At 31.4% G+C, this 14,239-nt stretch overlaps 1 protein-coding gene across 1 annotated transcript in view; it reads left to right on the forward strand.

The window, feature by feature from the left end:
* Positions 1-3,534: 3,534 nt before the first annotated feature.
* Positions 3,535-14,239, forward strand: part of LOC143246308 (uncharacterized) — a 62,134-nt gene continuing 51,429 nt past the window's right edge. The window contains exons 1-2 of the mRNA XM_076492804.1: positions 3,535-3,551; positions 3,885-4,026. Coding sequence (XP_076348919.1) covers positions 3,919-4,026 — 108 coding nt within the window. The 5' untranslated portion in view covers positions 3,535-3,551; positions 3,885-3,918. The remainder of the gene's footprint in view (positions 3,552-3,884; positions 4,027-14,239) is intronic.

Below are 14,239 nucleotides of genomic sequence, written 5' to 3' on the forward strand. Positions count from 1 at the left end.
TTCATCTACACGTGCCACAGGACGTATAATTAGAGAGATGATACGAGTGAAAATGGTCTTTAATGAGTTACGTATCATTCACTAAGGTGAAACAGTGCCTTACTTATCAGTTTTGAACTCACGTTTAAACAGAGTATTTGAAATTTGAAGTTTACACTTTATCAAAGAATGTGAGAAAAGGTTCACGTAAATTTTGCCTAATAATTCACAATTTGTTTTTTCATTTCAACCTAACGACTGCGAATACGATTTTAACAGGAAACTTTCTTATAGTTTGATATCCTAGACGTTGTCATGCAAGAAATTGACTTTAAGTCTTTTTCTCTGAATCTCAGAGAAAATATGGTTTTTAAAATACAATTTCTTACTTTGATTTTTTTCGCGTGTTATAAAGATACATCTGTGCAGATATGTAATAATTCTCATTGATAACCCGATCAGATAATTTTTTCTCCACAAACTTTGGTTTCATTAAACAGAAATTAAGTCATTTTCTCATCAATGCTCTCCTCAGATTTCTCTGGTTACAGCACTGCTTAAGATACTCTAAGTTCGTTGTGTAGTAATTATGTGTTAAATAGTATTTTAGTAAAGATTAAGCTGTGCGATCAAAGCTACAGTCTTATCAATTGATTTTAAACATCTGGGTTCTTAAACATTATACAATATCATATCATGGTTGCTCTGAAAATGAGTTTTAAAATCATTGTGGAAACAGATACTATTCGTATTTAATAATTTCTCCTTCATGTCTTTAGAACATGTGATTTCTAGCACACTTATCACTGTAGAAGGTTCCATTTTTGTAACGGTTCGAAGATACCATATTGAAAAAGGCAAGTGCACACGTATTTTGGTATTACTCACCCAAATTTAGAATAACCAGTCACACTTTATTTCTAGAGTTCAACGAAATTCAATTAGTGAACTTGAGTATGAACTTTTGAACCCTAAATACACCTTTGTTTACAGCTCAGTCTTCAACTTTTGCTTTTTTTTTTTTTTTTTCAAAAAGGAACGGTGATGTCTTCAAAGTTTAGAACATCTATCTCTAACTGTCCCTGCTTCGTTAGCGTTTTATTACGTCACTTTAGGAATTTCGTTCTTCTAATGTCAACTCTGAACGCGCAGCTGTTTCTTCGGCGACCAGTCAAAAAAACAGTCTGCCTGTAGTCTTTCTTTCATACTGCATACTTGTGTAATGAAACACGTTCCTCGTCTCCCCTCTAAGTAACAAAAACATCTGAAGTTAGCCCTAATGAAGGTTACGGTCGCTGTTGTAATAATAATAATAATAATAAAATCTTGGGATGTTTAAAAAAACAAACAAAAGAAAACATGCCTCAGGGCACTGAAAGTCTTATACTAAATTTTTACATCAAGGATGTTAACAATTAAATATATTTTTCTTTCAAAACTTATACTGTTAATCAGACTGCTTTTAGAGAATCCTAACTTACAGTGTATTTACTTATGATTTTTATTGTATTTAAAAAAAAGGGGCAAAGAAGTTATTGTTAACACTGAGGAAATAATCAAGTCCATGGTCAGCAATTAACATGTTTAAAGGAAATAGCAATACACAATTTACAGGAACTGTTTTTTTGCGGATAAACAGGATAAATAACGCGTTTTGCCACTCAAACAGTTCTTCATAAGCCATAATATTCCACTGTATAAAATATCAATGTTTTAAATAAAAAAATCATTGACGACAGTTTTATACGTATTTTGATGTTTCTCTTGTTTAATATATCACCTATGTTTCATATTTCTTTCTTAACAATAAAACAATTTAGTATTTATACAAAATACCTTAACCTTGTCTAAATACTGATTGAAATACACACACTGTCGTTAGGTTAGATTAGTTGTACTGACATACAACTTATTTTTCTTAACATATATTTTGCTTTTATTGTAATAGCTGAGACTCTTGTTCGTAAGGAAAGCCATTGTTAACTCCAGTGAAAAACGTAACTTTCCTGATGGAAACAAAAAACAAAAAAAAAAAAAAACAGCAAGTCTCAGCCTGTTTTTACTTGGAGAATTAGAGAAAAATTTCGCTTAGAATTTTACGAGCCTACGTTTCGAATTTTAATCCTAGTGGTATTTTTCTAAGATAATATAATTTGCTTGCTATTTCAAATTTCTATATTTCATGCTAGGAAAGGATAAAATCGTGGAGATTTCGAGTGTCAGTATTACAGCAAGATAAATGTTAATATTGCATGGCATTTGACATTTTGAGGAATGCTTGCCTCGACAGGCCTATTTCTGACGATAAGAATAATGTGTTTTGATAATATAATATAGCAAGAATGTTTAGTGGAAGATTAGTGTTTGTTGTCGTTGTTTTTTATACTATTTTCGTAAATGTTTTATTTTTCTTTCTAATATACTCTTTATAATTTTTATTGTAAGTTAAGAATAGAAAATATCCAAGGGCTATAAATTATCACTGATAAATTTTAAAAATAACGTTATTGATAAATGATTGTAAAAATAAGGCAAATACCAATAACTTGGAAAGCTGAGTACAGTATTGTTATTTTCCTGTGGTTAGTTTAAATTTGTGAGATATTAATTGATACACAGACAACAAATATGTATACATAGACAAACAGTATAAAACACGACTTCTTGTGTACCCGGACATCATAAAATTCAGAGATGAAAATACCTCCTATTAAATCAAATTATAATTTTTGCAGTCTTTCGCGGAAGTTAAGTCAAATAACCATTTTTTTTTAATATAGTTATTTACTTTACATGATACAGTTAAAATTAATGACACATTTTACGTTTCAACTTTTTTATGATAACAATTTGAGGATATCATGTACCATTTTTTCAGTGTTCTTGAGGAATGACTGAGTAAACATGTTCAGTGCTGTAAATGTGCTACAAATGTAGATTATAATTAAAAATGAGACATTTTTAATAATACCATCAGGCCTCCAACCTTATGATATTGGAAAAAAAAATAGGAACCACGTGTAAGCATTTCTCTCTCAAAGGTTTGTTTAAATTGCCGGCCGCCTACGATGTTATTTTGTCGTTTTAACTGTTAACCAAACATTGAGTTCACGAGTCCTGTCCTCCACATGTTCCAAAGACTGTGTTGACATGCTACGGCATAATATCGTGGGGACTGGTAGAGGGTACGAACTTGCGGCACGTGGTTTCGTGCTTCATCACCATTGGCCAAACAGAGACGGTTGGTAAGATATACTTTCACCACATTTCACCTCAGACAGTCTATAAACTTATCTGTTCTTTACCCTTCCCGTCATTTCATTCTAAAATGTTAACTATTCCCCACATATCTTTTCGAAATATTAACTTGTTCGTCTTATGTCATGGGACCTACTAGACAGCTATAATACTAATACAGTTTGGGTGAAACAAGTTATTTGATAAATTGAAAATGTTCTTTAAAAGACATAGCAGATAGAATATACAAGACGAAGAGTTTTAACAGACAACCTTAATCAAGTTAGCAGATAGAAAATAGTAGACAAAGAGTTTTAAGGGACAACCTTAATCAAGTTAGCAGATAGAAAATACTAGACAAAGAGTTTTAAGAGACAACCTTAATCAAGTTAGCAGATAGAAAATAGTAGACAAAGAGTTTTAAGGGACAACCTTTGGGAAAAATGGTAGAGGGAGAGAAAAATGACGTTTTAATCTCCTAAGATATTATTTCTATAAGAACACAAAGAAGATAGATCAAAGCACTTTCTCTCTGTCATTTCACCATATGATTGTCCATTGAAAACATTCACCAACTTCTACATATATTGCTTATGTTTTAAGCTTGCAGTTCTAGTGGATTTCGAGCAAAGGTACTTTTAAACATTTTTATCATTTTATTTCAACAGAATCTGTCGCTTTGGTATATCTATATTTGAAGAGATGGAGAAACTTTTAAACATTCTTCTTCAAAGAAATGATAAGTCCATCCCATGGGGGTTTCGTCTGGAAGGGGGAGCTGACAAGAAGAGGCTTTTGACGATATCACAGGTAAAACATCTTTTCCCTACTGTTTCAATCTAATGTAGTTTGTATCTCGTCAAAGCTAATCATAAGTATTCCAGGATTAAAGGAAATCATCTTAAAAATGTATAAACCCAAGCTTTAAGGTCTAATAATCTTAATATAATACAATCAATTAGTTAAAATTCCAATTTTTGCTTTAACTTTACAAAAGGATAAAGCCAAAAAGATAAATTATTGTGATCCTTTTCAATTTTATTCATGTAAAACTTCGGAATAAACACATGATTTTAGTGTTTAAAAGTTTCCTTTAGTCGATATTATTGATCCAAAAACTTTAGAAAACGTCTATAGTCGAATTGACATCTGAAATAAAGTAATAGGTTTACAATTGTTTGTATATATAGATATATGTGCGAGTGTGTACTTTTTTCCAAGTTACTAATTTCAAGCTATTGAAGGTCATACTGACTATCTGTACATTTTTAAAAGGTAATTATTTGATGGGATAATTTTCTGCTTTTTCTCTTTATGTGGGTTTTTGTATTATATTCATTTCGAGAAATATTCTTGTCTGTTTATTTACTTCCTGTTATTCTGTACCTTGTCTTATACCTGATAAATGGAGTTGAAATTTTGGGATAAAAATTTGGGATTATCATAGAAGATTGTCAAAATACAAGGACTCAAGTTGAAAACAGGATGTTTCAAAATAAACTTGTTTGTTTGTTTGTTTTGAATTTCGCGCAAAGTTACACAAAGTCTATCTGCACTACACGTCCCTAATTTAGCAGTGTAACATTAGAGGGAAGTCAATTAGTCATCACCATTCACGGTCAACTCAGCGTCAAGTTTCTTGAGAAATAGTTTTTAGAATATTTTAATGAAAAATTCCCACATGTAAAATTTGAGCCCAAATTTCACAGTAATAACCTAAATAAGGTTTTGGAATTTTTATACTAATTTCTTTTATTAAACATTAAATATACTATAAACTGTTGTTACTATATTCATTACCAAGTCTCTTATAACCCATAATTTACATTTAATAAGTTTTGTTTATTTAAAACTTTTTGAAACCCATCTGAAACATAATGAATGTCATTGTTACATGAGATAAATGTCGTTGCTGCACAACATTTGACATCTTGAGTTATATTGTCTCGACAGGCCTATTTTTTCACCATATGAATAATGTTTTTTATAAGACATTAAAGAGCTAACGTTTAATGAAAGATTACTGGTATTTTGTAAAAACTGTTTCAATAAATGTAAATAGTTGTTTCTTCTCACAAGCGCATAAGGTTTGTTTTAGTTGATATAAGATTTTTTCTTGCCTAAAAGGGAAATTTTCAGAAAGGAAATGGTTCAGTGAAGCAAGACATAAAGAAATTAAACAATGACATGATAATCAAAATTAATATATAGCTGTTCACAGTTTTCATTTTTGCAAAATTAAGTGCAATTTACTACAATAATAACCAATCTACCCATTTCAGTAATAAACTTCCACTGGTAATGTTACTTACGAAATTCCGTATGTAGTAATAGAATATATATCTATATTATTCTAGATGTTATAATATTCAGTTTTTCTAGCGGAAATTAGTGTTTTGTTGAAATAGTAATGAACACTAAGTACAGACCTATTCTATACATTTATTTCATTATTAAGATGAAGACTGCAATATAATAATATTGAAATTAACTTATTGTAAATACTGTATCACGTTTATCCTAATCGTATTTCTTTATTAAAACAGGATTAATAATAGGTACCTGTACGAACTATATTTGTATCTTTTGTGAACAGTCATATTTCAAACATTCCTATTGATTTTGTAACAAATACCATCTTTTATTTGAGCTTGTATTTATCGTTTAAAACTGTAAACATAATTTTTGTTTACAAAGACTGAAATAGTCGCTGATATTTTTTACATTTGATTGAGCTACGCAACACGAATTGTCGATTTAATGACAGTAGTTTTATACCAGCATGTGATGTCACCTACTCTTGTTTTGATTATTAAACATTTATTAAGAGCCTTCTAGCCAGTAGTTTCTAGTAGAGTTTTTGACTGATATGAAATTACCGTGTAAAACGTATATTGGGATAAAGAGTTGTGCTAAAAATACTCTGTTAGTCGTTCTATGTAGGTATAAAGTTTACATAAAGCACAACGTGCTTGGTTACAGCTATCCCGTATGTCTTCTGTTTACACAGAGGTTAATCTGTTCATAATGAAGGAAGAGGAGGGATAAACTAGTTAAACAGCTTCCTTGGAGAAGAATCGAAATGGATCATGATAATAGATTAGGGATATGAAATTTTTAACTAAACAATTGTTTTCTGTGTTATAGAAATACATTTGTGAGTGATTATTTCCCCTTAACGTAACGTAAGTTTAAATTTTTGTGTCCTATTTTTGCTAACGCACTGAAAGTAAATGAACATATTTATAACTTAATTTTTTATGTCTAAATATTTGAGACGAGATTTCATTTATTAATATATCTTCAGCTAAATGGCAGAACATGAAAAGACTTGCATATATTGACTCATAGGACTTCCCAAGTTGTTTAACTGTGAACAAGTGTACTTTATTATTTTTTTCCTAATCCAGTTCTGTTCACTTTAGCAAAATACAAGTTTACTTTATAAAATGACAGTGTTAAACAAACGTATTTTGACACTACGCCATCTCTAAGACGCTAAATTTTTTGTTGACTAAAACGTTATTGAACTTTCTGGAGAGTACTAAATGTTAATATATAATAAGGCTATAAGATTTGTGATAATCCATACAGAAACCGAAAGAAGCCAAGCAAAATGAATTATTTTAATAATTAGAAACGAAATAAGTTCACGGCCTTTCGTAAGATAAAACGTTTTTCAGCTATTAGTATACAACAGTTAATGAATAGTCTTAATAACATAAACAAGCTATATTTGTATTTACGGCAAAGCTGTTAAGGCTACCTACTGCCGTCCCTAAGTTTAAACAATAATGAAAGGGAATAAAGCCAGTAAGCATTATCCTGCCACCTATCATTTACGATAAGAAATTGACTGTGATTTTTATAACGCGGTCACGTCTTACAAGGTGACGAATGTATTGTAATATCGCACAATTCGAATACAGATTACTAGTTGCAAAGCCTAACGTTTTACCACAGGGCCAACCCCCACCTTAGAATAATCTGGTATTCCAAGGACATATACATTTGTTTGTTACTTTGTAAGGCGTATATACATCCAAAGAGATACTTCTTCGTAAAATTATATCTTATAAATAAAGTACATTTTTGATGTACATAATAAAATTACATTTTTCTTTTATTCAAGTAATCTGCTGCTTTATTTCTAATTAATAAGCAATATGAAAGTTTTTGGTATATTTTGTTATTCCATATTATATATACATTTTTTTTTCTTAGCACTTGTGTAAAAAGTAAGCTATATGGGCCACAGATGTGGAATTTTTTCTAATAAAAGTGAAGTCTTTGTTTTATTTTTTGTGCCATAAATTTCTCCGATTTGTTTATTTACTACTACGAATGAACCTTGGTGGTCTGGAAAACCAGAAGATGTTATCTAAATAAAAGAAAAGAGGGCGTTGCACGCAAACGCAGTGTTTTCTCTAAACATATGGTGTTATACCAATACAGCTGTACGCAAGTTGGTGACAATTTATTTTTTATTTCATCAATGAAACCATGATATTTCTATATAATGTATTCCGGTTCTTTCAAGTAAAATATACAATAAATTCATTAGTTGCTTAAATAATTCAAATCGCCATATCATGTAACATGTCAAACCTAAACCTACATTGTGCTAATACTTCATATCTTGTTTACACTACAAATTACGGAGAAATATTCAAATTAACAGTTGTAACACAGAGGTCAAAGGTTATAAGCTTTTCATCGAACATTTTATTGTTTTATAGAAGTTAATTTATGAATACTTAGCACTGGCTATTTTATATACAGTGTGTTTCAAACGCTAATATCAAGAATGCAATCCAAGGTTAATGAATTACGCTATTTTATGTTAGCGATATGTTTTATTTATTTATTTTCAACTTTGATTTACAACAATGTACACACCGTTTGTGATCTGATATAAAGTAAATTTCCAGGACTATATTTGTTTTCTAGGGCGTTTATGAAACTGGTAGTATTTGTAGATACTAGTGAGATAGAAAAACGAATTTGCCCTTTTATATCAGAGTAATTGCTGCACTAGAATAGAGCCGCTGATACCATCTTTCGCTAATGGATCTAGTATTATTCACATACACACAATTTTTTTTTTAAAAAAAGGTTGTGTGCAATAACGTCACCAGTAAAGTTCAGTTACATTGTCATGTAAACATTGTTAGATATAAATAATACTTCAGTCACTGAAGCTATTATGTAAAATAGAGAAAATTGAAACGAACAAAACAGCTGTTAATAATCCAGTTTTCTTCTTTTTTATGCTAGCTGTTGAAAGGTTAAGATATTTTATAGCATTAATTATACGTGAAATCAATGCGTAGGCTTGTGAAAGTGGGTCTAAGTTGCTGATTTAGTACGAGTTTAGTGAATAGCATTGAGCCATAAAAAACACAAACAAACCGGACCTTTTCTTGTCTATTTTTGCATTTATTAATTACGTTTTCAGTAGAATGATGTAATATTTAACCCTGGTGTGTAGTTAAGTGAGCCATCTTAAGGACTGAAAAATTACAAGTAATTAGGTATATACTGCTTCCGTTTTAAAATTGTATAACCAAACCTTTCTAACATTATGTAGTTAACACACCATTCTAACGAAAAGGTTTGTATACCATTTTGTTCGTATCTGAGTTTCTGATTTTTAAAAAAGTTCCGCTTCCATGTATTCTTAAGAATTATTTTTCTATGGTACTTCCGATCCTATATTATATCTACACCACTATGAATATCTTTAAATATATATGTAAAAACGGCTCGTTTGTGTTGAGAAAATATTTTACGTAGAAGAGCTCCTCTACATAAAATATTTTCTCAACCCAAACGAGCCGTTTTTTCATATATATTTCTCTACAAGTGGGTTTTCTCGACATCACTGATTAATATCTTTAAATATTTATCCATCTCCTTACCTCTATTTCATCACCATTTTTATAAAATAATTTTGTTATTTCGTTTAAAATCATTTTTATCCTGAGTAGTAATAATTTTATTTGTATTGGTTTTATTTGTTTATATTTATACGCTGTTATCATTTTCCTTTTATAGTCCCCCGCTAAGATAGCGGTAAGTTTACATATTTACAACGCTAAAATTCTGTCTCCGATTTCCCACTGCGGATGTAGCAGGTAGCACAATATGGTTGTTTTCTAAAACATTTTTGTTTGTTTATGCACATATTTATTTTTTATTTACAAATAAGTATTTATTTTGTTTTGGATTGGATTGTTTTTTTATTTATCTATTTAAAAATCTCTTATCCTTTTGAATGAAACTGAACGTAAATCAAAATATGTTGAGAATTCTAGTGCGAAATAATTTAACAAACATAAAAAATCTTACTTTTTATGATAACTGTGAAAAACGTAGCTCTTCAAGATGTTAAATATTCTGGACATCTAGGCAATGTCGACACCCTGGATATTCAAGTCCAATCCCTCCTCTCCTAGTGGCACAACTGTGTCTACTGACTTATAGTGCTAGAAACTGGATTTCGATACACGTGGGGGGCAGAGCACAGATATCTCTTCGTGTAGCTTTGTGTTTAATAACAGAAAACATCAACAATATTTAAATCCACAAAATAGAGGCTGAGCTTGGAATTTATTTTACGTAACATGGAGCTCTTGTTCATTTCTCTTAAAAATTAAATTGTTTGTCTTCATAATACTTCATCAGCTTTTATCAGTGCACCGCCTAAAATAAGAATAATTTTAGTAATTCAGGTTATTAAATTCCTTTGAGATTTTGTTTTCCTTCTTTTTTATTTTGCAAAGTCTAACGTCGTTTTAACCCCTTCTCTTTATTAAGTTCTTTAAACAAAACTAATTTAATTTATTAATTAAAGTAAACAATTACTCAAAATAAAATATAAAGCGAATAAAGTTTAATATTCATAACTGAAGGATGAATGATAATTTTACAAGGTGTTATAACAATTAGTTTGTATTCCATATAATCTTTTTTTTTAACATGCAAGGAAATACTTTAAAATTCCTCTCCTGTTACAGCGGTAAGTCTACTGATTTACAATGTTAAGATCAGGGGTTTGATTCCTCTCGGTGGACTTGGCAAATAACCCAATGTGGTTTTCCTATAAGAAAAAACACACATACACGATACTTTAAAATGACTGAATGCGAACTACAGTCTTATTATGTCCATAGGTTCGATTCCCCTCGGTGGGCTAAGCAGATAGCCCGATGTGGCTTTGCTATAAGAAAAACACACACCCACACCCTATTATGTCTTAATGTGCATTATCTGTTTAATTATAACTTATTTATTTAGTTTTCTCTTTTAATTATAACATTTACACCACAGTTAAATTATTTTAGTTCTTATCTTTACTTTTAGCTTACCTTTGATCAGGTTTTCTTAGTAGTCAGGTAAAAATAAATTCCAAGAGTAAATATATGATCAAGACACACAGTAGTGTGTCATGCAACCTAAACGAACTGCAGGACTCACTATGTGTTATTAACGTTGGATGTGTGCTACGAACCCTTACTTCATATACCAAATTTTAAGGCAATCCATTAAGAAATACACGAGATAGAAATTTTGATTGAATATTTTCCTTTTGTTTTCGCTCGGCATGGTTAGGCGGTTAAGGCACTCGACTCGTATACCGAGAGTCGCGGGTTCGAATCTCCATTACACCAAATATTCTTGCCCTTTCAGCCGTGGAGGCGTTATAATGTGATTGGTAAAAGAGTAGCCCAAGAGTTGACGGTAAATGGTGATGACTAGCTTCCTTCCTTCTAGTCTTCTACTGCTAAATCAGGGACGGCTAGCACAGATTGCCCTCGTGTAGCTTTGCGCAAAATTCAAACCTTTTGTTTTTACTTACCACCGAAAGTACATAAAGTTATTTGGTAGAAAAGCATACTTATCTTGTATTGATTTGGTTCATACTTGGATCACTGAAAGATCTTTAAACCTATAATTAAGTGTTAAATATGGTCTAAATATAAATCATATGTGCAAAGTTATATGTACCTCCTCAGTGGCACAGCGGTATGTCTGCTGCGGACTCACACATGTAGAGTCTGGATTTTGATACACGTGATGGGCAGAGTACAGACAGCCCATTGTGTAGCTTTGCGTTTAATTTAATACAAACAAACAATTTAACGAAAACCAGTAAACTTTGGCCAAAATTATTACGCACGCCTACGCAAAAAGTCACGCAAGCTATCGGTCTGACATTTTTATCACAGTTTCATCTAAGAGTAAAAGTGGACCGTTTTTAGTTTTTGTCATTCGGTTTAAAGACGGCTCATTTAGAGCAGCAAAACTATAGAGTGAAAATACGTGTAGATACAAATGTATTGGTCAGGTCAAGCAAACTAGATTAATAGTTTCTAGCTCAAGTTTTCAAAATAAAAAACTACACAGATGGACAGTCATTATTCATCGCCAACTTCTCAGCATAAATTTACTAAAGTTTATGAAATTATTCTAACTAAAGGGCGTTTAACGTCATGTGATATTAGCTTAAGCAATTAGTGTAAATAATGATGCTTGATATGGCTGTACCGAGTGTATGTGGGTGATGACAAGAAACTGTTAATCTAATTTCCATAATATTTACTACAAAGAAAGTTATTATAACTGTTTTAGAGAGGAAAACTACCACTATGTATTTTAAATAATCTGGTTGGTTCTTAAAGTCTGTAAAGTATAAGTCTGTTCCGAATAATGGGGCTGCTATTCTAAAACTAACGTTGGTTACAGTCGAGTGTAACTTTCTTACTTGCTGTGGTTTGTTAGCTGGTATTGATAAAAATCCATGGTAACTATCAAAAACACGGGAAATATTTATTCACTGGTTGCTTAGGCCGTATATTTTGTTTTACCTTCCACCCTGATCCAAGTTGAACAAAAACGCGGCCTGGGTAACACGTGAATAAATAGTTGCTGTAAAATTCTTAACACGTATAGCTACAGTTTGACTGTCAATTTTGTTTTCATTCCTTTCATTTTTGTTTGTCTTGAAAAGGGTCAGGTGCAATGGAGTTGCCTTTATATGTTTATTTTGATACCTACGTTTGTTTCGGTTTGATATGTATTGTGCATGTCCAGCTTGTTTTCTAAATTTGTATAAGATTCTTTAGAGTAAGAATCAACAACAATTGTTTTACTAAAACGTGTTAGCAAAATAGAACTTCTGCCACATCAATGGCACAGGCGGTCGAACACTTGAACGAGGCATATCAGGGCTCACAATACAAGCAGATGACTGCTACTTGCTGATTCCGATTGGCAACAGTTGCATAAGGTGCCAGCCTCGAGACTGAATCACATGATCATAGTCGCAACGAGACGTTTTGTCAATGTACGTATTGTTAGAAACAAACTTCCAAAGGGCGGGCCCCCCAGTGGCTCAGCGGTATGTCTGCAGACTTACAACGCTAAACACCGGGTTTCGATACCCGTGGTGGGCAGAGCACAGATAGCCCATTGTGTAGCTTTGTGCCTAATACAAAACAAACAAAAACAAACTAAAGGGCGGCCTGAATGCTAAGCTTTTGATGAGGTAAATTGCATACAAATGAACTGAATGGGAGTGACAGCTAAAATATTATAAATACCAATTATGTTTTAATTGTTTTGTACATGTGCAATTCAGTCTCACAGAAACTGACTGGATGTATTCACATTTTTTCATACGTGAGCTGGTTGAGTTGGTCATAAATACACCTTTACTGCGTCGTCTTGAATAACAAGTTAAGTATATATAACTACTTATTAGCGAATATACACAATGCACTGATAAAAACAAAATAAAAATATTTTAATTCTTAATTAATTAATTGTGCTTTATACAGCACGGTAATGACATTTTAAACACACAGTTTATTTTAATAAATTCATCATATGTAGTAAGAAATTTAGGATTAATTTAACTTAATTATTCTATGAGGTGCGTAGGAAGTCAAGTGCAATATTAATTACTTTTGTTAGACTTAAAAGAAAAGCTTCATTGCTGTGTTACTTTAAATGATTTACACCATGTAAGACACGTTTGTGGATTTAGTTTTCTTCGCGAGAAACACAGGAAATTCTGCGATAATTTTTTTATTTTTGAATAATCTTGGAAAAACCTTTACTTGGCTGTTGTATACTGTGTTTGTGGTGATCAATGAATGAATTAACAGGATTCTTTCAACATAGTTATAAAATAATTTTGGTTTATAAATATACGCAACACCATAACCAGAATCAATATAATACCGAGGTTAAACTTAGGTTTCAAGTTATATCTTACATTTATATAAGTATATGTGTGTACAAGCAAACAAAGGAAGCCGCCAACAACCCCACAAAAGCTGAGGATACGACATCGATATATTCACAGCTAGTTACAGCTAGAAACATATGGCCTTGGTAGCATACAATGTGCATTGTTTGTATTTGAATTATCAACTACAGAAAGCAGTTGATGTGTTTTTGTTATACTATCTCTATGAAATACACATGCGTACATATAAGACGTTTGTACTGTAGTGAAATATACAAACGCATAAAGATATAGTAAGTTACCATTATATTAATCTTAGAACTGCAGCTGTGTTTACAGTATATGAGGATTTGAACATTACTGTAACTATTTCTTTAAATATAATCTGACGTTAAATGACGCGAAATTTATAAATAATAGTTCATTGTCTATTATACTCAGAAATAAATAGCTAATCCAGATTTGATTCATTGGCAGCTTAGAATAAATCTACCAAGTAATAACATTGTGCACTCATGAGTAGAATAACAGCATTTATGATTTGTTAGTACGATAGGTGTATAGATTCTGGATTCTTTTACTTTGCAACTAGAAGGCACCGTGTCTTCTACTGTTGAAATTATTTGTGATAAAGGTTAAACTGCAGATTTTACTTAGTTGATTTCGTCATAGACCAGGCATCACTAAAATATACTGATCGGTATCTCAAAAAAACAATAACCAAGATTAAAAGATTATGCAATTCTGAGCTTTAGCTTTGACGATTTT

The sequence above is a fragment of the Tachypleus tridentatus genome, chromosome 3, assembly GCF_004210375.1.
Source record: "Tachypleus tridentatus isolate NWPU-2018 chromosome 3, ASM421037v1, whole genome shotgun sequence".
Taxonomy (NCBI): Eukaryota; Metazoa; Arthropoda; class Merostomata; order Xiphosura; family Limulidae; genus Tachypleus; species Tachypleus tridentatus.